General features: G+C 42.7%; 1 protein-coding gene across 2 annotated transcripts in view; it reads left to right on the top strand.

The window, feature by feature from the left end:
- Positions 1–24213, top strand: part of hdac7a (histone deacetylase 7a) — a 74662-nt gene that overhangs the window by 4735 nt on the left and 45714 nt on the right. Inside the window, exons 1-2 of one of the 2 annotated variants that reach the window (XM_030055979.1) lie at positions 17094–17292; positions 19094–19162. Coding sequence is in view for 1 of the 2 variants with exons in the window: in XM_030055978.1 (XP_029911838.1) it covers positions 19094–19162 (69 nt within the window). In the remaining variant the exon portion in view is untranslated. Of the gene's footprint in view, positions 1–17093; positions 17293–19093; positions 19163–24213 lie in introns of those variants that run through there. The other variant, XM_030055978.1, reaches the window with a different exon arrangement.

The following is a 24213-nucleotide window of genomic DNA, read 5'->3' as shown; positions in this document are numbered from 1 at the left end:
TCAGTCCGACTGACTAAAAAACTGTTTTGAGTGTAAGCACTTTGCATAGGTTAGCAAACTAGCAGCATTCACGTACAAAACTCTCAATATCAGTCTATGGAGAGCACCGTTCATGATCTTAATCCTGCCAGTTGCTTTTGTGTGACCTGACTCCATGATCCAGAGGACTAAAATAACAATCTATCGTAAAAAGGCATGGATTCCACCTTTAAAGCTACATTATTCAACCTCTGATATTAGATTTTCACTGATTTTGGGGTGTAAAGTATTTGTAGAAAGATTTGTATTTAAGTATTTGTAGAAAGAGCAGGGAAACGTTTTTCAAGCATTCGAGACTTGCCATCTGCTTGTTCAACACCTGTGGAGGCTTTTTGGGGGATGCTGGCTCAGCGCGGGACAAACAGCACACTGTCTCAAAGAGAAAAGTTCAGCATCGCAGCATCCAGTCCACAAAGGCCTGTTTGCTTCGTGCAAAAGAATACCAGTGGGGAGAGAGGATTGTTTCAGGACTTTTTGAATCTCTTGAATCAAGTGACATTATCTTGATATTAGCAGGGTGGGTTCTGCCTTATTTTAGACATCACGGGTTCAAGAAAATCCTCATGACAGGAAATAAATGAAATGACGTCACCCCTCTGGAGTTTTGTCACCAAATGACTCGCTGAGATAGACGGGGTCTGGTGGGTTTCTGTTGCCGGACACCTTGACTGATTCTGCGTTGTTTCACGTCTGACTCAAGCTGTTTCAGCGATGCAGGAAAGTACCACATGCGTTCGATCCGTCGGCGCGGTTACTAATGCCTGTGCAGCTGTGAGAAGAGAAGGAGAAATAGATGCACAGGAAGCAGATGAAGGAATAAAGAGAATAAGGAAGACGTGAAAGGGAGAAAGTGATGCGTCTGAGCGCTACAGAGGACGTTTTGAGGGAGAGAGAGCAGAGAGGCAAAAGAGAAAGGATGGAGATGCCGATTAGCAAACGGTGGCTGTGAGAGCCCGAACTATGGGAGGGTCAAGGGTCAAGAGGGGTGAGGAGGTCACGGCGGGCCCAGCAGCTCTACTTAGAACAGGATATCCTGCAAGGAAAGCCCATCTGTCTCTCTCTCTCTCTCTCCCTCCGTCTGGTATATTCCCATGGAGGGCTACAGAGCAGAGGAGAGGTGTAACCTTTCAGTGAAAACACAAGGGAAAGCACTAAGAAGCCTCTCTTTCATTAATCATCGGTGACAGAGAGAGCAGACAGGCAGCAGATATATGTGTGTCTTTATCTGATGGACCACTTCGACGAGGTGTTTTTCTTCTGTCCTGCGATGCCGGCTGGATAACTCCTCTGTCCTTGCGCCGCTGCTTTGTTGGTGTTTTTATGCGCTCGGAGCTGCGCCGTCGACGTGCGAGATAAATTCCCCTGCAGGGGCAATAAAGTTGATCTTACTTTATCTTATCTTAGCCAGACAGACAACACGTGCAACCTGTGAGATATTCCCCCTGCTATTTTAGCCGCGCTCCAGAAAACGATTAAACAGATTGTGGTTTCCACTTGCGGCCCAGCTTCAATTAAACTTAATCTTAACCCCTTTAAACTCTGATGCTCCCTTAACATTTCTGTTTACGCAGCTTAACTTTTTTTTTTTTTTTTTTTTTCTATATTGTGCAACAGTGTCACATCCGTGCTGTGCTTTATGGCTGCAGCATTACATAAAAACAGAACAGATCCTGTGCATCATTTTATGCACGTTTCCCTGGAATTTAGCAGGACGTGTTTGGTATCTTTGGAAACCTCGGGACCTCTACTAGAATTTAAAATAAAATCCTGTGGGTTTGACTAAAGCCGAGCCAAACCGCAGAGACAGACCCGCTGATGTGACCGGCCGAGTTGAAGAGGTTAAAATCTTGGCACTCTGCGCCCACTGGGAATATGACTGCCATCCAATTTGACTTGTCTTTCACCGAGAGGACTCGGGTTCAAGCCCCAATGTTGACAAGCATCCGCCCTGCTTAAGTGCTCTTGAGCATGAAAATGAATCCCTCCCAGCTCCAGAGCTGCTATTGTGCATCTGAGCCTGACCTCTGACCTCCCTGTGGACAGAGAGGGGGAAAGAGAGAGGAGAATTTCCCCACAGGGACCAATAGAGAGGCGCATTATTATAGAAGGCAAATGAGTCTGTTTGTGCTGGGTTGTGTGGTGGATGTGTGTGTGCTGAAGTGTCAGAAGAGGGGGTCTTCGACGGTGTTTTTGAGGGTGTGTGTGCATGTGTTCACACCCTGCCTGTTGTGAGTGGTTTATTTGAACTCTGCAGTGTTTCCTTCTTTAGTTTGGGTCAGGCCAGGTGAGAGCGATGCACTTTGAACTCTGGTGGCACCAAATAACTGAAAAATGTGAGTCTAACCCTAATCTAATGTAACCCTAACCAACCAACCCTTGGAGGACCAAGGGTTGGTACACTGCAAAAAGTCAAATCTTACCAAGATTATTTGTCTTATTTCTAGTCAAAATATCTCATTACACTCAAAATAAGACGTAATAAAATAAGACTTAAACATATTCTGCCAATGGAGCAAGCAAATTTATACTTCTTCACTTGTGTCACAAGTAAAAATTTGCTTGTTCCATTGGCAAAATTTTCACTTGTTTCAAGTAAATTTTCACTTGAAACAGGTGAAAATTGTCTAAAGACAAGTTATTTCTGAGCTGATCATGTCTTATTTTAAGTGTAATGAGATATTTTGACTAGAAATAAGACATTTTGACTTGAAATAAGACAAATACTCTTGGTAAGATTTGGACTTTTTGCAGTGTAGGTATGAGGAGGCCGGTGATGACATCTGATAGGCAGCACTCCTCATCCTTGAAAAGGCCTGCAGGAACAGAGCACCGTCTGGACCGACGCTCGCTTCTTCATGTGCTCTTAACTGGCATTAACACCAGAGAACAGGAACAAGTCCCTCACGCTCAGATAAAATTACAGGGACAAGGAACTGGACGACATGCTAACAAAACCCTTTCCAATAAACGTCTTGTGAGTCGATGTGAGCTTTGTTTACAAGCTCTGGTCGGCTGGTAATTGGGCAGTGTAGAGTCTAAATGAACCAAGCACAAAAATGCAACAGCGAAGTAAACATTTCCACCATGGTTCGGACCAAAGAAAACAAACTGTAGGTGTGAGTGCAAAGTAAAAAATGTGAAAAAGATGGAAAACACAAAAACTGAAACAGACCGACATGGACTTTTTTTTTAAAATCGTCCCCGTACAAGAGTGCCTTGACTTTCTTGCCACACATTGTTGAAGGTATCACAGCTCTCGTTTCCATTTGTTTCCCATTATCACTTTATTATTTTTACTTCATTCGCGAGCGGCGCCCGACCTCCCACATTTGCTTGATCTATCAATCATAATCAGAGAAAACGGTGAGAGAAAATGCGACCTACAAATGTTTCCCCTGTGCGAGAATTTAAATGTTTCCCCTTGTGTAACCGTTATGCCAAAATAGTCATTATTCTCCCCATACACTCATAAACTCGGTCTCGTATTCTCACATTCAAGGACAGTCTGAAGTGGGTGATATTTTCCGTATGGGAGCGTTAACTTTTTTTTTTCCCTCGCCGCGGCTTATAGCGAAAGAAGCGCAAGAGAGGGAGAGAGATAGAGAGAGAGAAAGAAAGACAGAGAGAGTGAGGAATAGAAAGCGAGAGAGAGAATGAGAGCAAGGAGCTATTTTTGGCCTTCTGGGTGTTTCCTACGCCCCCCTGCCACACACACACACACACACACACACACACACACACACACACGTCGGGCTTGTTGTTGTTGTTGAAAATGGTGGGTGGTGTGTTTTCATTTGATGTGTTGTTGCGTTATGAGTGTTCATTTGTGTGCAAATGTGCTTTGCCTTGTGTGTCCCTGTAGGTGTGTATGCATGTGTAAACAGCAGTGGTAATTCATTTGTTTAAGCTTAACTGTGTGTTTGTGTGTGTGTGTGAGTGTGTGTGTTTACATGTGTGCGCATGACTAGGTGTGTAAATGCATTTGCATGCTTCGTTGTTTGTCTTGACTACTAAATGTATATACTGTGTGTATGCATTTGTATGTGTGTGTGTGTGTGTTGCTGTGAATATCCTTGGGATTTTCCTGTGGTTGCTATGGTTTCTCGCTGTGTTTTGAACAACTCCAAACATCCTGAGGGTGTAAAGGATACTCAACCCTTCATTACACACTGCGTCTTTGCTGTCGCAGGGGTCGACCTCCATTCACATCCAGTCTCACCCCGGTGGATGTCAGAAACAGACTTGAATACATTTGCCAACAAATCTTCCCATGCGAAGTTCTTCACTCTAAATTTTCAAGTGGTGATCCAATTTTTTTTTTGATTCCATCTATGATGCTAAGCGCTCCTTGCTGTGGTGTTTACCTGTCAATCAAACTTTACTTAGCCAATTTCATCATTGTTATGTCAATGCAGTAGTGGAGGCTGCTGTTTCAGGACGGCAGTACTGAATTTGTGGGACCTTAGTTTTTCATGACAGCACCACCTAGGCTTAGGTGTTAGGAAACGATACACTCAATATATCTCACACCTACCCCATTGCTAATTTCGGTAGCACAGGTGGCTCGCGACGAGAGTTTTTGAGAGAAAAGGCATCAGCCCGAGTCTGTGACTTATCTGAGGAACAACACACCTCGACCCCGGTTCTGAGTGAACATGAGGCCGTGTGGCAGCCCCTGGTGCCCGGTGCTGGGTGGCAGGAGCCGCTGGACCTCCAGCCTCATGGAGCCTCCTCATCCTCTTGGTCTTTATGTGCTGCAGCAGATTGGAGCCCTTTGTCCTGTCAGATAGGTTCTGTGTATCGTCTGAAGTTATTATGGGGTTGTTAGAAGATAGGGCCTGTGGTGAGGGTCCTGTGTGGACAACAAAGCCCTGCGACCCTTCCCCTACATCCCCAATGCGATCGCAAAGCACGGTGACTGTTGGTTGTTAGGGATTTATTCTTAGAGAAGCCAGTAAGGAGCTGTTCTCCCTCATACTAACCATGCCATGTGGGACTGACTTTTAGATTCGCCGCCTTGTGACGCAGCTGCTCAGTACTAGGTGGCTGAAACTCGCCCACTCACCTTTTGCGTTTTGCACCGCACAGCAGCATGGGAATTTTCGGGTCAGGTTATGTTGAGAATGTGTTATTTTCATCCTGTTCTGAACTGGTTAGGGCGATGGTTCGAGTTGGTTTGGAGCTAGTTGAAGAATAACGTAGGGTCTGAGTTTGGGTAGGGTTAGGGTCGGGTTGCAGTTATGGTCTAATGTGTTATTTCAATGCTATTTGGAAATGGTTAAGATTAGGGTTTGGATTGGTTTAGGTGTGATTGAGAACAAAATGGACAGATTTGACGGGGAAATCAAACAATGGCGGTCGTTTAGTCCTGGCAGTGTTGGTTATCTTTGTTTTGGGGTTTCTGTTATTTTCTATGGGTTTTGGGGAAGCTTTCATCAGTACACTGTATGAAATCATACAGTGTTTGTCCATTCACAGGGTAGGGTTAGTATTAGCGGGTTGGGGTTAAGGTTGAATCTAGGGCTGCGGTCCTAAAATGGCAGCCTCCTCCACTCTCAGCATCGTGCTGCTCAGGGCCACCGCTCTGTTTTGGAAAGTGTCTGTCAGCGATCTATAGGGTTACACAGTCTGTGCATGTCATGAAGCTCAATGTGGCTAGCTACTGAAACAGACAAACACACACACACACTTACCAACACATACCCTCACTCATCCACACTTAACCATGGAAACATTACTAATATGCTTATGTTTCATGTGAGAGCGTAAAGGAATGTATGACTGTGTCTTGTTTGGATTTCCACTGATCTTAGTGCACATTGTATATATGTATATAAGCCTGCATCAAGGGACAATATTTAGGCTTATCATGTCTCAGTATCATGTATCACTTTCATGACAGGTTTGCTTTGAAGTACACAGGCACAAAGTTTCATCCACAAACATTTAATCACAAATTCAAAGGGACAAAATAATAATATCCACCATTTGGAAAAAGAAATATGACACCCAAATGAACACTACTAGAACACTTACAGATTGGATCTGGAGGAACTGAATTCACTGAGTGATGTATTGTCTGTATTTCAGAAATACTGTATGATCATTTTCAATATGCCTCCTCACCCAAACAACAAATGACTTTTTTAAGTACGGTCTTTTTCTTTTGTTTGAACGGCTTACTCATTTTGTCTCACATGTCATCATCAGCACAGACAAAGACATAATTATGTCGTCAGTATGTACGGTTGCTGGAGGCTAGATGTATAGTTTTGTACAATAGCAGCATTCTGTGTATTTGTGGCTTTAAATACTCCCAAAGCCTCCGTGTTGATCCTCCGTGAAGCGGGCAGGTCACACAGAGTTGAAGTGTGTATACGCTGATGTGCAAAGTCTGCGTCTGTCTGTGTCTCATGATTATCAACTGACCGCCACAAGACTGAAGCCCACTGATGTGGCTGTCGCACAGGGGGAAATGTACCTCCTTGTTTTCAGGTAATCTCCTCACGCTGAGGTCATGAAGTTTCTTTTCAGGCCACAGGTGTCAGATGCACTCAGTTCTGCGAACGTCACAGATTTGGAAATTCTTGTTCCACTCGTTTCCCACACTGTCCACATGCCCCAGAAAGCCTAACCAGCTGAGGTATATTGGCCTGGTGGCATAATCATACTTCTAACTCTCCTGGTACCCAAACGAGAGGCTGCACCACCACCCTGCCCAGCTTTCACCACACTGGGGTATGTCTGGGTTTTTTTTTTTTGTTTTTTTTTTTAGCTCCACTGACACAGCTGCTTGCAACCGTGCAGCACACAGAGAATTTCATGTCATAAATTAGAGAAAGGATTAGGTAAAAATGGCTGGCAAAAAAGCATAACAAATGGCATACAGTGTGTAAAATGAAATATGCATGGTAGGGTAAGGAGAACTAAAATAATTGTACGTGTTTTTTCGTATCGTTATAGAAAATGCAGCCCCTAAAACTCCATGTTTATTACATTTACTGACTTTTAGGAAGTCTCAAATCTTGGTGAATGATGAAGTAATACTACGAGAAAATCCACTTATGACTTTATCATCCCTTCGAGCAAACACACTGACTGCTCTGAGTGCAATGGGAGTCTGCCAGGCCTATGCTCAAATAACACATAAGCTATGTTTTCAACTGCCAAGTGTCTTTAAAGTAAACTTCTGAAATGTTGCAAAAAAGCTGGGATGAAGTAAATAAGTCATTTCCTACATGATCAAAAAAAAAAAGGAGCCAAGACTTTTTCCATCATTGATTTGTGCTGGACAAATTGTTATTGTTCTTCATGTCTGGCGAGCACCAGACATATTTCATGCTCAGCAAAGACCAAAACAAAGAAATGCACTTGGCGATATTATAATAAACCAAATAATGGCCATACAACCACAGTGGGGTCTTTTACATGTGTGCAATGTTTCGGGGACTTTGTGGCGGACAGATATTTGACAGACAATTCAAACCATCCAAAGCCACTTTTTGAACTGTTGTGCGTTAATACCGAGCCAAGCCTGCATCATTATTTATTCAGCAGACGCCTTCCTATTGTTATTTACTGCATATTTTCATTTCTGACAAAAACCTCCTCTGCCTGGAGCAATTTTCTTTTAACAAAGCCGAGCAAATTCTCTTCTTTCCACTTACTAATTTGCCACGTTATAATTTGCACAAAGAGACTTGGATGGACACCAGGGCTGCAGACATTATTACCAGGGGACAAAAGCAAATGTCAGCGCTGGAAAAGTGCTCTGTGCAGTGTGTTTGTGTTGGTCTGTGAATCACGGGGCTTGTACAATACGGCACAGTGAACTGGAACTGACCACACCCTGATACACGCTCTTTCTCTGTCTTTCACACACACACACACACACACACACACACATATACTGGCTCGTGCGTGTATGAGTATAAACACACAAACACACATGCACAAAAACAAAACCGCTAAAGGAGCTGAGGATCTATTTTTTCAGCCTTAATATTGTCCTTAGTCCTTTGTGTTTACTCAGCCTACTAAAGATAATAAGTCTTTTCCTCCTCCCTCCCTTCCCTCATGTTTCTCCCCTTCTCCTCTTCATCTTTCCCTCTCTCTCTCTCTGTCTCTCCTCCTCAGCCCTCCTTTCCTTCCCACTGTCCTCCTCCCCTCCTCCTCCTCCACTCCTTCCTCTTTCTTCTCATGCAGCATTCTTCACATTCCTGTTGGCTTCTTAAGGGGAAGAACCCCGCTGGCGAACCGAGGCCAAACATTATTACAGCTCTCTCTACTTCTCCTCCCGTCTTCTCCCTCTCCCTCTCCCTCTCCCTCTCTCTGTCCCTCTTACCCCCTCTGTCCCTCTCTTTTTTTTTCCTTCCCTAATCCTCCTCCTTCCTCTCCCTCCTTTCCCCTAAAACAACTCCATCCCCACTAATTCCATGTTACACACGGCGATTGCTTGTGTTTTAACTCCGTTTAATGCCGCTCGCTGGGACGGCCGTGTTTCGCAATTAGTGGAAATCAGGGTCGTACCCTTCCCAGTTACATAAAGTGAGCTCATTCATGTTTACACAAGCGCAGGCACTGTGCTTTTTAACAGTAACATACACTGCTGCGTGCTGTCCACACATGGCAAAGCGGCGAGCACACACACACACACACACGTTCACGCACACACATGCACGCTCGCGCCTGGATAAGCTCGGAGCGAACAGACACTGTTACAGAAACACACACACACACATACGGCAGGGTGTAGCTCACAGATCGTTTTCTCAACAGCTGTATGACACAACTCAAATCTGCTCACATCAGTTGTGTGTGTGTGTGTGCGTGTGTGTGTGTCAGTGCAGTGATTGTACATATAAATTCTTTATTGTTCTTTATTATATTCCACGAGGCCGCTGTGTGCCTGTCAAGTGTCCCTGTTCCAGTGTCTGCATGGATTTGACCCCTGAATTAACATGATGTGCATGACATTTTTTTTTTTTTTTTTTTTTTTTTTACTGTTGATCTAATGGTTCCGAAATAAAAAAAAATGCTTGTGGGTTTCCTAAGCAACCAAACTTTATTTATACAGCACGTTTTGTACAATCAAATGCAAAGTAATGTGCTATACAGTTAAACAAAATAGATCATGAAAGACAAGAAGAATAAAAAGACAATAAAACCAACAACAAACTCTCGAGCTATAAAAATCAGTTGTTGTATTTCACCACAGGAGTGACATATACCTGTTCATAGTGTGAGTAATATTGTGCCCCATCAGCACACGAGCAGGTGGGTGTACCAAATGAAAAGGTGATTAGAATCAGAGGACATCCACAGTGTACGGTGAGTCAGAGATAATCAACTGGTAGGTGTGTGTTAAACGGTTTTTCAAGGCACGACGTGGAGGCAAAGTGTCTTCAAACCGTTTAACGCACACCTACCAGCTGATTATCCGGCGTGTGCCACGGTCATTTGCTGCTTTTTTAATGTTGCCATGGTTACATGTCGGGTAGCGGATGAATGAATGTGCGCAACACACGGTTTTAACGCACACCGGCCGGCCAATCAGAAAAGAGTACTCAACCAGGCTGCGGTACAAAGGAAATGCATGTGACATCATGAGAATACTGTGAATATGGACTTTTAATGCAGTTTAGAATAAACTCAGTCTGTAGGCCTAATATAGGGATTACCAATCTGTCTTAGAATTGTTCATGCTCAGGTATAGGAAAAAAACCTCCAAATAAATGAATAGATAAACAATGAAGAATTAACACGATTAATAATAAAATGAGATAAAAATTAAATGAAGAGTTAAAAAAATAATGATAGAAAAAGGGCTTGATCGATTACAAAGTAATAATAAGAAGAAAACGAGATAAGAATTAAATTGTACTCAAAGTAAGCATGTTTAAGCTTCAGAGGAACATTCAGAGTTCAGAAGCTGCTTTCTGTGACTGTATATTTCCTGTGGATCAGCCGAATGAAGTTCAGTCAGGTTCCATATCTGATGATGATGAGACTGTAGACCGATGCCAAACAGCATCATCGTTCATTTGAAAACAGAAACCGCTCATTGAGCTCTCTTGAACTCATGACTCGGTGATGCTGTGTTGATATCGGGAGTGTGTGTGTGTGTGTGTGTGTCTGTGTCTGTGCTGCACACAGGCGGCGGGCTGCCTTTCTGCATGCCGGTCCTTTGTCTGCCACTCTGCCTGTCTCACTGCGGATCATCGCCTCGGTTGACAGACAGCGTTCTTCGCGTTGCCTAGATGTCAGATTGCCTCTGTTTGCAGGTGGGAGTCAACTACGTAGCAAACAGTTGACCACATCCTGGCCCATGTAACACATACAGCCAGAGGCACACACACACGTCATGCTGAATGTCATGTCAGTTTACCGGCTGTTACGCCTGGACTGAGATCTGTCTCCGAAGGAAACAAAGACTGACTCAAGCTGTCCATGGCTGATGTTTGCAGAGCCCCAAAAGAGACTTGGGAGAGGAAAAAATTACACGTGTGAAAAAAAAAAGTTTTAGGGTTCAAAACTTTTGCATTCTCTCAAGGAACATTTGCATTCCTCCACAAAGGCTTTGCATTCTTTAGAGAAAATTTGTCTTCTGTTGAGGATGTTTGACGAAGGCGGGGGGTGTCAGATGTCAGTCATAAAGCCCCAGTGTCTTTACATGTTAAGCTTATTGTTTACAGTAAGTGATATACTATAAGTACAGTGAACCAGATGTACTTTGACATTTCTGCACTTAAAAGAAGTAAAATCACATTAAAGGTTTCTAAGGAGAACACAAAAGTACTTGATTTTTTTCACCCTCTTTATTTATTCTCCTACATTTAAATTTTTCTTCTCCGTGTCCCTTTAAACGCTTTGTAGATATTCAATATTGTTTGATTTTTCCTGCAACTTTCCCCCTAAATCTTATTTTGTGCGGGTGGAGAAACCTCTGAAAGAACATTTAGACCCTATACTCTACTAAACGCCAGATGAATGCAGTTCATTTCAAAACCTCCTCCGTCCTGACAGCCCCGTTGGCGGGTTCATCATCGCCGCATGACCGAGTTTTATTCAAACCCGCAGAACTTTATAGGAAATTCTAGCTTAGATACGATGGATTCTAAAGACACCAAACATGTGCTGCTCAAGTCCAGGGAAATGTGTATTGAACGATGCACAAGACGCGTAGATCTCTTCCATATGACACGACGCTGCAGCCACGAAACAGCTTGGACATGCCACTCAATTTAAGTGTGATGTAGCTTCAGTGAACTGGTGATCTGCAGCCAGCAGATACAGAACATGGGTGTGACACTGTCATGCGGCATGGAAAGGAAAAAGGTTTTCTTAACTTCGAAGCTACTTCAGGTTTCACTGCAGCTTTTACCTAAAGCTGGAGCAGGAGCCGCCGTCGTATCTGCAATGGACGACACTGAGTTACATTTTTTATAAAAGACAAGTATCCATCTCATATATTAGCTCATGAATATATTAGTGTGGTGACTTCTCCTGCATATCATAGATTTATTTACTCAGTGTTGGAGGCCTCAGACTTACTTTGCAAAGTGTCGTCTCCAGTGCCAGTAATGAGGTGATAAAACATTCAAATCAGTTACAACTCTCTAAAAGAAAGTTCATTTTTAGATGATTAAATGTTAGAGGAGGAAATAGCAACTGACCAGTGCACGGCTGAGTGTGTGTGTGTGTGTGTGTGTGTGATAAGTGTGCTCTCCTCTCCCTGTGGGCGGTTTGCCTGCTGCGCTGCTTCTCTGTGGTTTTGTTATTTTCAGCTTGAAACCGGATGTGATTCAGACTGCAGGGCAGATTGTGTAATTGAATGGACTAACCACACACACATACATACACAGCTCGTACACATGTGTGTGAGCAGGCATACACCCGTTCACACTCGCGCACATATATAATCACGAATACACAAATGCCTGCGCACACACACACGCAGATACGGTTTGCAGAAACGGACAGAGCGCAAACGTAAACATGCGCACGTATGTACACACACACACACACGCATACGCGGTTCTGTACTCCCACGCAGCAAGGGTTTCTGGGAAGGGTTGTGGGTTCCCCCTGTTCACAGAGGCACCGGTGAGATGAGGGAGCGGGTGATCGAGCACCACCACCAGCAGTCACGCTTCAGGTTTCAATATTGGTCTGAAACGCAGTTATTGAACTGACGCTGCGATCGGAAAATAGGATCTGTCTCTCTCACTCTGCGTGGAAACAAAAGGACGGTTAAAAGTGGGGAAAAACGCTGTGTGAACTGAAGGTGAAACTCATGGTGCTAGACTTCGATTTTGGCCCCTACGTTCATATCAAAATGTCTTTTAGCCTTCCAGAGATAAGAATTGAGGGGAAAAAAAAACATATGCACGCATATAGAAATTGTCAAATTCTCAAAAAAATGAAATGTTGCCTGAAATCCCTGTAAACAGCTCTCTAAGTGTTTACATGCCCAGTGGCTTTCACCAGGTTCAAGTGCACATTTTGGGTTTTGGGCTGCAGCTCTTGCACATGTGCAGTGTTGAGCGGTTTGTGCTCTGATATAATGCACAGACATTTATTTGTGTCACAGTTTGTTCTGTGATGATGTGTAAACATGGGAAACGGGTGCAGGGCTGGAGGGCTGGTATCACGCTGACCACGGCTCAGCCAGTAAATCTCACCTGACGCTCTGAGGATGTAGCTTGACTCATATGAGCAGCTGCAAAAGCAAACACCTTCTGATTCTAGGAAAGCCTAGGGCTAGAAAAACTGACAGCTCGATGGTCCTGCGTCATGTATGCTACCACAGAAATGTGTGTGTGTCTGTATGTGTGTGTGTGTGTCTGTGTGTCTGCGCCTTGCCTGTCAGAAACAGGAAGATACAGGTTGTGCTTCCTCCCAGAATGGAGCCAGGGCCGCCCTGTACTGGGTGGTCTGTTTTAAAACGCAACACGCACACACACACACACACACACACACACACACACACACACACACACACACACTCAGGCGTACATACTATGAAAACATGTTAAGGGCATTTACTTTATTCCCCTTTGCATTTTCAAGTTGGTTAAGGCATTTAGAGAGTATCTGACTTTCGTATGGTGACGTATTTCCAAGCGAAACAGGACCGAGAGGCGGGACATAACCCTGGGAGGAATTTGACTGGAACACTGAAAAGTGGACATGCCCTAACGATCTAACCAGCGGGCCTGTAACCGTGGTATTTTGGGGAAACGAGACAAGTTTTGAGGTGGAGAACAACCAAAGACACCTTAACGTGCCATACTGTTGTTAGCCAGCTAACTACTGAATGTTATCTCTGTGTCACTAAGGCCATGTTCAGACTGCCAGCCCAAATCCGATTTTTAGCCCATCCAGATTGAAACTGGATGGCTCTTTTGTAGTCTGAACAGTCACAAATCACATGAAATCCGATTTTTGCAAATCTGATCGAAACCACATTCGGGAGGTAGTTTCAGATCGCATTTGGACAGATGCGTCTGCGTCTGAACAGCTCCAAACACTCAGATCAGTTTTGACTGTCCGTGACGTCACTCTACTCTACATTACGCGCGCTGGATGACGCCTCCTCGCCAATGTCATTGCTACAGCAACCTGTCAGATCGGTCAATGACGTGGCCCAGTCTGAACAGAGTCAGATCCGATTTGGACACTTGCTAAAAACAGTGTGGACAGTCAGCCCTAAAAATCGGATTTGAGAAGGAATCTGATTTGAATCAGATTCGCCTGCAGTCTGAACGCGGCCTAAAGGTTGAGGATGACTGACAGGTGGATGTCAGGGTATTATTAGTTGGAACTGGTTGGTTCGTACCTACATATGCATGCGTCATATTTTGTTTGACAGGAAGAAGAAATGATTTTATTTTGATAGAAGAATATAAAGAAATTGATTTTTTTGTATATATCGTTATATATGTGCACAATATAATCATGGATGTGACATAAAAAGGTTAAGAAGACATTTCAACTTGATTTCAAAATCAGTATCGTTTATGATGTCAACTACAGAGCAAAAGCTGAATTAAAAATGTTTAAAAATATATATATAAATTTCAAGCATGTAGATGTGTGTGTGTGTGTGTGTGTGTGTGTCTGTGTGTCTATATGTAAAAATAGGGGTTATGGCCAATAATGCAGTAGTCAATAAAAGTAGTAGTCAATAAAAACAAGGTCACGCTACTCATAAAGCAACAACCACTAATATAATGTTGCTGTCAGGTGAAAATGTATTACTTCCAAATGTTAACTTATCAGGACCCAAGAAAAACTGCCCTGTTTCCACATTTACCACCATTTTTTTTTTTTTTTTTTTTAAATTTAATGAGCACTAAAATGTTTTCCTGATAAATACCAATTAGTTACATATTTTGAGAATAATTCATCTATGCTTCTTGCCTTCAAAAGGTCCTTTCCTGTTATAATTCCCTTGGCATGATCGTGTTTATGCTCAGTATGCTTGTGGCTTCAGCTTGTGAGGATTTATGTCAGTCTGGAAGGTGGGAGAATAGATTCTGTAAGTGCAGGTTTGGGTGCTTTAGCTCCATGACATCCCTGCTTTGAGCTGCTGGCACACCGTGTTTCTTCACGGTGTTTCCTGCTCATACCTCATGGCTTTTCATGGGCACACAGCGACACACGGCTAAACAGATCAGCGCTGGTCTACATGCAATCAGTGGCAACATTTCATGTGTGTTTCGTAGCAGATGTGCAATATTGTGATTCATATTTCATTGTTTTAATCTGTAATGCTGCGAGACATGCGTGAAGCTATGTGAAACAATCTCTACAATATATTACATGGTTATTAGGCTTACAGAAACTATTCCAAACATTTCCTCCTCATAAAGGCGTTTCCACATACTTTCTTCCACTGCTGTTGAAGATGTAAAAACAATGTGAGGGAGCTCCTTCTCATGTTGTTTCTCCACTGAATATCTATTACAAAATATTTCAGAGCAGATGTAAATAAAAACGGTGTATATTTTATATAATATAATACACTGGTGTGTAATCTGTGTGGACATTTAAGTGACCTTATCTGTCCTCCCATGAAGTAACTGTTGGCCAGTCAGTAAAGCAAAGGATGCCAACTTTGCTATTAGTCAGCTTGAGCAGTTTGTTTAAAAAGTGATAGTTTCAGGCAGGAGAAACACTTTTGAAATATTGACTCATTTCCACCCAAAATGGATATGACTTGTTTTGGAATGAAACGCTTTGTACAGATAAGTCTTGAAACTTAGTTTCCTTTAAGATTCATATCACCTTGAGAACGAGGCTAAAGTGAGTCAGGGTGGGTTTCCCCTCCACTGCACCCCTGTTTTCAAGCACACAAAATCCTGTCAGCACTGTAACACAGTTCCTCCCTGCCAGAGCGTTAATCACTGATTAAACGTGGTGCAGGGGTTTTGCTGTTTTGTCCCCAGTCGCCTGTCAGACTCTGCAGGCTCTGTCTTGGAGGTCCACCGGGGAGCTGGCTGTGTGCAGATAATTCCAGCACCGAGAGAAAGACCTGACAAAGGTCACGATGTGGGTGCAAATCAGTTCAGTAACACAAAAGCGAATTAGCTGACAAGGTAGATTTGTTCTCAAATGTAGGTTGCTGTGACACACTAAACTGTCTTGTCTTGAGCTCAAATGCCATGGCTCACATGGCTGCTGGAGGGTTGAGCATGTCGCCTAAAAGAGCAGGTCTCTGCTGCCACCAGCTTAAGTACGTTCCATTTTTTAGAAGTTTGTATTTACATATTGTCACAAGCAGGTTATTTGTCTGAGTGAAGGCCTCCTAAACTTTTTGTGTTTGTGTTTTGTGAAACTCGGCATATGGGCAGTTAAACCCAAAAGATAAAGTTTAGGAACCCCTGGTCTGTTGTGTAGTGCGGGAGGAAGCCATGGGACATCTGATTAAAACAGTCAAACTAATATGGTTATTCAGTATTGATACTGGGCTTTTACTGAACTTAAACATCAGATATTGTGCAGTCAGTCAGCCTTTGCCAGTGTAGCATGGGTTCATTATTTCCTCAAAAGTCCTCAGTGCAACCTGCCTCACCCTGCTTTCACAAGAATCTGCTGACCCACCTAGAAAAGCTGCATTAGTTTGGCTGCCAGCGGAAAGATTTAGTGTGTAAACGAAGAATTCGTTTGCAAAAAAAATCCCCACTTGCATTCACATCTATGTATCAGGTTTTTTTTTTTTTTTATATGTCAATCAAATCATCAAATAATAAACAATTAGACTAATGCATGCAGAAGCTGATACCAACTTTTGTTACAAAACAGATTTTGAATCGAAAAGTATAAAACATGAAGCATTACATACAACCGTTCAGTTTATTCCTTTATGCCTAATTTACAAGAAGTTTACATGTTCCTGATTTTTTTGCAGATGAGCTCTTCAAATGCTGTTTGGCATTTGCAACCTCATATGAATACATCTGGGGAAAGCATTGAGTAGCTTTATTTGTTGCTTCTTATTTGTCATGAAGTTTGGCTATTTATTTATTTATTGAATTAATTTTGTGCCATATTACCTTACTGCAAAAATATGAAAAACGTCATTTCTAGATCTACCCTGCATGTGGTGAGCTGGTAAAATTCATCTACTCCTCTTTTTGTTGGGGAGCCACTGTAGCCCCTTATAGGAACCCCTGGAGGGTCCCAGGGCCCTAGTTTGGGCACCGGTGCCTCCCGTAGCCGGTCAGCAGATGGAGCCACAGGGTAGGGGCCATTTTTTATTACATGCCAAGCCCGACACTGGAAACAAAGTTGAGACTGTTCATAAAGTAATATGGAGCCGTGTACGGATTGGCTCCAGTGTGCACCCAATGGGAGTCAGTCAGTGCAGGGAAACAATAGTCCTGAAGGTCCGTGTGAAGTCAAGGCTATTTTTGGTGGGGCCCGCCTTGCAAGCTATTTCTGTCTGCAGGAGCGGAGGGATGGGGGCCGGACTTCAGGGGCCGGACTTTCTCTGTGCAACTTGCCTGCGATAAGTCTCTTTTCTTTTCCTCCTCCTCTCTACTCTGAACTGACAGCGCAAGCGGATCTCACCATCACCTCTCGGCACACTTTTCTCACTCCTGGATGTGAAAACAACAACAAAACAACAAACAAACTAAAAAACGGGATTGTTTATAGTGCGTGAAATCTGCTCAGCGCCATCTGGATTATATTAAGGCTTTTTCGATTCAGGCTGCTGTCAAGAAACTGTTAGGTGTTTCTCCCGAGGTAGGCAAGAGTTTGTGCTTGTGTATGTGTGTGTATGCGTGCGCGTGCGTGCGTGCGTGTGAAAACATCTGATGTGGGAACAGCTGCAAGTTAGTTTAATGGCCTTCCGTGGATAGATGCATTGTTCCTTTTTTATTGTTGGGCTTCAGCAGACCTGAGAAAATGTTGGCGATCAGTACCAGCCACCTGCGCAGGTGGAGCTTCTCTTTTAATTGCGCTCCAGACTTGTGCGCTCGTGAGTCGCTGCCGCCCTCGAGACCTATAATAATCCTATGGTAACAAATTAAAGATACGACATAAATGAGCAAGTGATCACTTAAGCGTGTGGGATTATTATAGCGAATGTTATCGTGATGCCACTGGAGATTACAGAGCTACAAAATCCGGTACGGTCTCAATAATTTCCCTTCTGAGCACCAGAGACATACTATAAGTTCCTGTACAAGTATCATAGAAATATTATAGTGATACGAGAGCATAAATAAACTCAGCATGGGTAGGCTTCACATGTCTGTGAAGGACTATAATGTTGATGTTTAAATTACTTTTAACATCCTCCGCTGCAGAGAAGTGAAGAGCCTACTTTAAAACAAAACGTGTGTGTGTTACTGGCTCCTATACTCGTTTCTAAGCAGAGCTTTGCCGCTGAGCAGATGTTGGCCAGCTTTAAAGTAAAGCAGCAACAGGTTTAACACACACACACACACACACACACACACACACACACACACACGCACACAGGCATAAGAAAGTGAAGGATTGTATTATTATTGTTGATGTTACCGTTATTCTTCCTAGTAGTAGACAAGTAGCAGTAGTAGTATTGATAGAAATAGTAGTAATAGTAGTAGTAGAAGTAGAGCAATAGCACTTATATTTTAACAAAAATTCTATTTGAAAGCTGAAGAATTTTTTTTCCATGTTCACATTCAAATCTTGATTTTGATGCACATGCTGCATATCTCTGTGGCTATCTGGCATCAGTAAAGCTGTTCATTCCTTTGGTGAATGTGTGTGTGTGTGTTTTATTTTGCCGTTGTTTCGTTTAGTGATATTTCCATCTAGTCAAATTACATTTGCAAATAGTCTGAGGTGGGGTCTGCATTGCTCAGATTGTGTCCGGCCCCACCCCTCAGGCTGCAACTAACCCTGAAGAAGTCGATTACTTCCACCAGCCTTTACTGGCAGAAACAGTGGGAAAACATATCAGCAGGTCTCTGACACTGTTTACACTGACCTTTATATACTGAAGTCAGATTCTCACAATGTAGAGGGGTAGCTAGCCAATGATAGTAGAAGATGGTGAAGCAGTAAGATATCACCATGCTAAATACTGGAATAATGAAGGTGTTATTTATTGTTTTAACTTGAGAATGCTGCTTTTTTTTTTTTTTTTTTTTTTTTTTTTGCAATGGTGGTTGCTCGCCCACAGTATCAACCTCCACCATCAAAAAAATTTCCAGTAGCCGGGGAGTTTCTGGTCCAAAACTGATTAAATGTCTGGTGACTTTTGACGTCGAGGAATTTCTGCAGCTGGTCAAGTAATCACTGAGTCACCGGTGTTGGTCAGCTCCCCGCAGAGATACCACGGCATTCTCTGATACAACGCAGTGAAGACATTACTCACTGGCCCTTTAAAGTTTTGGCAAGTGCTCGTTGAGCCAGGTCTGACTGATCACTATCAATTGTAGAAATGCTTATCCCTCATGATTGTCGTGGGAACAATTGCATGTTATTTTTATTGTTTTATTGTTTGTGTAAAAGCTGTATTTCACTCTTTTTCATGTTACTCTCTGCACAGATGGAATCAGTGCCACTGGGAACGTCTTAAAGGCAGACAGACGGGACAGCATATTTCCTACAGTGGCAGGTATGACACTGTTTTTATTTCTTAAAAAAAAAAAAAAAAAAAAACAGCAAATAACATTTCTAAGTCAACAAGTAGTTGTTGCTCTGGGTCAATAAATGTCTAACCGCTTCCAGACTACATCTTACCCCGTTTACAGCTTTTTTTCTTAATCACAACATACACACATGACACACAGGCGCTGCGCTTAGTGAAGTGACAGCATTTTTTCCAATGCAGAATGATCTAAGCCGCTCGATTCTCAGAGAGCCTACTGCAATGACTACAGACCAGGTGTCAGCGTGCTCGGAAAGAAGCGTTTGGCCCAGTTTGTTTGTGTGAAAAGTGGAAGTCTGGTTCAGTTTTGGTCATCTAGAAGTGTGTTTTACTGTGTGCTAAACAACTTTAGTTAACACACCAGTCATTTCCAGTTATGCATTGGTTGCTTGAGTCAAACACAGGAAGAAATATCCGTCTTAACAACTTGTTTACTCTAGAATTGAATCATAACGTGTGGTTACTTGAATGTATTCAAAATGCAGTTAAACATCATTTGCATCACTGTGGCATTTTCCTGTTAGTAGTAGAGTGATCATTTACTGAAAAAGAAAAGAAACTGTACGGGGAGGATTTTGCACTTGTTCTAAATAAAAAATCGGTCTAATATTTGCATGTTTTAACATCACTATCTGAGATTGCCTACTGCTGTCATGGTAAATTCCTATATACATTCTTCCTTCCCCACCCAGCCGCAGTATGCAGATTTTAGATAATGTGGCTGTCTAACAGCTCAGCTTGGTTGGGGTTTAGTTTAAGTTTTATTTTTTATTTTCCCCCATACAACAAAAGATAAAATCAATCGTCATGTGGAGACGCATCGCTAATGAGTCAGCGAGCCGGCGTGTAGTTAAGATCGGCGTTCTCTAATGTGATCATGCACGATCGCAGTGTGTAGGATTACAGTGCACGACTTTCTGAATGGAGGTCTGCTCTCTCTGTGCCAGGCTCCACTTACACCATGCTTACCAAGGAGCCACTATGTGTCCTGCATGGGTGTGTGTGTGTATGTGTGTATGTGTAAGTATGTGTGTGTGTGTGTGTGTGTGTGTGCCTGTGGAAAAACCCAGTGAGGTCATGGCCGAGGCTGCAGGGTCTGGTTACATGTGTGTTGTCCATCCAGGCCAACTGACACTGGCTCTCTCCTTTGTCTCCTTCTGTAATCTTTCTCTTTCTCTTTCTCTGCACGCACACACACACACACATACACACAACACACACATTTATATATGAAACCCTAGATTAAACCACCTTTTCTCACTGTACAGCATGGTGCCCCGATGCCAGGTGTCTCTGAGGTTGGAGACTGGTTAGCACTAGTGTGGGTGAGATGTGTTCAGCACGTGACACTGCAGCTTTAAAAGCCCCATAGAGCTCAAACAGACCCATAAACTACATAGGAGAGCTATAATCCATCTGCAGGCCTTGAGGAATACTTTTTCTTCTTGCAGGCCACTCCTGAATCTTATATTTGCTATGAACATTTATACACAGATTGGTTTGTTAAAGTTCAGGAGGGTCAGCTGACTTCTCTCTGCTTATAAAGGAGTGATGGTTTAGAGGAAAGTCAGTTAATTAAACTCGCATTCACATAAACTTAATCTTTATTTAACTTTTTTAAAATGCTCAAACAGCTGTAACAGCGTGTTAATGTAGGCTACACTTAATCACTGCAGGAATGTACATTTTAACAAATCATAAGCTCTATTCTTAACTCATAAAATCTTGTTTTCCTTAAAACCAATTAACAAAAACCTCTTCTAAGAGGTTGAAATGATTATACTTGTAGCAGGTGATATTTTGAAATAAGACAAATCACTCCTCTCGGCGAAATGAGATTTCATTCAGAGGAATTCTTGAAGTTAGTTTATTTGCATTGAAAACAAGTGAAATTATCATACCGCCATCGGTGGGGGTTTCCACTTGTTTAAGAAAAATATGTTTTGAAGACTCGCTAGATTAAATGACTTGTTAAGACAGTTTTTTTTGGCAGTGACGGTAAACATATACACCCTTTCTCACCATCTTTCTTTTTTCTCTAAATATTTATATCCATCCCTTCATTCAGCAGGAGAGGAGGAAGCATTAGGGACAGATAACAATAGGCAAGATTGTTGTGGCGGAGAGCTGCAGTGGAGGTCACATTTCCTCTTCCTCTTCCTGGTTTCCAAACCCAATTACAGAACCAATGGTAGAACGGGAGGGATGAGGAATGAGGGAGAAGTAAGAGAGACATTCAGTGAGAGAGATGGAGCAATAGCATTTCAAAATATACCTAAATATATTAAGAAATGGCAAATCCTGGCAAGTTATTTCAAAGTGTCTTGGGAAAAAAAACACATACAGAATATATTTCAGATGATGTATTTTTTTGATGAGACACATGAGATAGATTTAAATACATTCTATGTCAAATGTATTTTGTATGTAAATATAGGGGTGACAAGGTTTAAGTGTTACCAGGTAACAGGCGTAGCAGGGGAAACAGAGGTGAGAGGGTTACAGGGTGACAGAGTAACAGTTGTGACAAGGTAACACGGTGACAGGATAACAGGGTGACATGGTTACAGGGTGACAGAGTAACAGTTGTGACAAGGTAACACGGTGACAGGATAACAGGGTGACATGGTAACAGGGTGACAGGATAACACAGGTGACTGAATAAGAGGATGACGGGATAACAGGGGTGACATGGTAACAGGATGACAGGGTAACAGTGGTGACAGGGCAGTATGGGTGACATTGTAACTGGTGACAGGGTAACAGGGTAAGAGGATGACAGGGTAACAGCGGTGACAGGGTAATGGAGTGACATGGTAAACAGGGCTGACACGGTAACAGGGTTACTGGGGAACAAGTTTACATGGTAACAGGGTGACAGGGTAAACAGGGCTGATACAGTAACTGGCTGAGTGGGTGGAAAGGGTAACAAACAGCAGTAGGCTCTATGCCCGGCACCTCTCACTAACTGTCATTGCTGTTCTGTGTATAGCGACTTCTGACACTGGTCTTTGGCACTTCTTGATACTTTGGTGTCTTTTGACCTGATTGTAACATTTATTAAACATGGTTAGTCTTGATTCAGTTTAAGGTTTTAAGGAAGAATGGGCAGTCTGCTCACTTTAAGCATTTATTTTCTGTTTTGTCAGCGGTGAAGTACAGAGAAAAAGAAGAATCTCTGATGGGATTCTCGGCTGTTTCCATTTGACAAAAGTAACTTTGGTGTGTAGTTTAGCAACCAGATTAGTTTGTTTTGTTGTCATGCTTTGTTTTTGCAAGAACGGGAGGTGACCCTTTACTGACCCACATTGCAACATATAGGAAATATGTGTAACAGTGTGAACATTGATTGAACTGATCTCCTTGTACACATCTATTACACAGCCCCACATCCCTCTCTCATCATTGAGCACCTAACTGGGAATGTGTTGGAGCACCGATGTGTGTGTGGGGGGGTTTTGTTCCAAAACACAGGGCGTTTTTAAAGCCAGAACTCTCAGCAGATGGTGAAGTAATGGTTTACGCATTGGTATTCATCCACAACCAAATCAGCCCCCTGCTTATATATTATGGTCATTTTGTGCTAAGGGGCAGTAAAAATCTGACTTATTGCCCTTTTAACTTATGCTGCAGATGGGAGTAACGGTAGTAATAGTAGTACGGTAGATGGGAATGAAAGAGAAGGCTATTTCTGAACTGGAGAACAAATGACCCAGTTGTCCTGCCTGTAGGTGCGTGAAATCACTCGGTACGTCGGGGGAAATGTTATACAATACCCTCCAAGGGGCCTCGCTGGATCGGTGTGTGTGTGTGTGTGTGTGTGTGTGTGTGTGTGTGTGTGGGTGGGTGTGTGTTTGTCTGTGTGTATGCATGCTAGTACTATGAGAGAGAGAGATGGAGAAAGAGCCCCTGTGTGTGTGTATTGTGATATTCTCCTGAGGTAATACTGACCGTAACATTATATTACTGTGTCAAATCAATTAGTGTTGTATTAACCTGTGAACTAAAGGCTCCTTGCTTTAGTTGACTGGGTTATTGGTTTATTATTGGCCTCCAGCCACAGTCTGTGTACCACCTCGGGAATGTCTCTCTCTCTCTTTCTCTCCCTCTCTCTCTCTCTCTCTCTCTCTCCCTCCCTCTCTCTCATTCTTTAATACACACAAATGCACACACACCTAATCCGGTTAAAATTTCTTGAAGTCGACAGAATGATTTTGTTTAGCCTTTATTTCCTTGGCATTTGGAGAAGAAAAACACCGTAGCTAAGTCCCAGGCTCTCCCGCTGACAACCGCTGCTCCCGACCAGAAGCCTTGGATCTAAAAAAAGGTTGCAACCCTGAAACCGGAGTGGTTTGGAACATTTTTGAGCCACCAGTGATTTGGTTCTCAGTATTTGCTCCTATCAGGAAGCAATGATATTTTTACCCTTGATTTTGAATTTTAGTATTGGAATGAGGGTTCCAGTATGGGTTTTTTTTTTTTTAAAGCTGATACAGAAGCTCCTGGAAGAAGTTACTATACATGAATTTGACTATTTTAATTTAAAAATATATATATATGACTCTCATCAGGGTGGAAAAGCCTCTGAAACTCTCCACTGAGAGCCATACTAGTAAAATTCTTCTAGGTGGGTCAGGAGCTCTTTAAGGCAGGGTGACCCGCCTCACCTGCTCATGGGCAAGAAAACTGTAGGACACATTAGTTAAATGAAGAAAATCTTCACAAAACAAAACCTGTCCTGAGCAAGTAAAATAAACAAAGGCTTTATAAATGAATAGTTAAAATCCGCAAAGAAATAACTTCTTTAGAGGATCTTTCCATATTGTTTTGCAGGGTAAACGTCCATCAGATCAGATGTGGATGACACTGACTGGTATTCAGTATGTAAAAGGCAAATATATATCAGAGAAACCCTAAATATATAGCCTCCTAACCAAACTGCATTCCTGGCTGGATTGCAGTATTTTCCAACCTAAAGGACAACACAGAGTAATGGACGGCTCATGTTCACTCCAGCT

This window comes from Myripristis murdjan, chromosome 7 (assembly GCF_902150065.1).
Source record: "Myripristis murdjan chromosome 7, fMyrMur1.1, whole genome shotgun sequence".
Classification (NCBI taxonomy): Eukaryota; Metazoa; Chordata; class Actinopteri; order Holocentriformes; family Holocentridae; genus Myripristis; species Myripristis murdjan.
The sequence above is the reverse complement of the archived record's forward strand: the minus strand, read 5'-3'. Positions and strand labels throughout refer to the sequence as shown.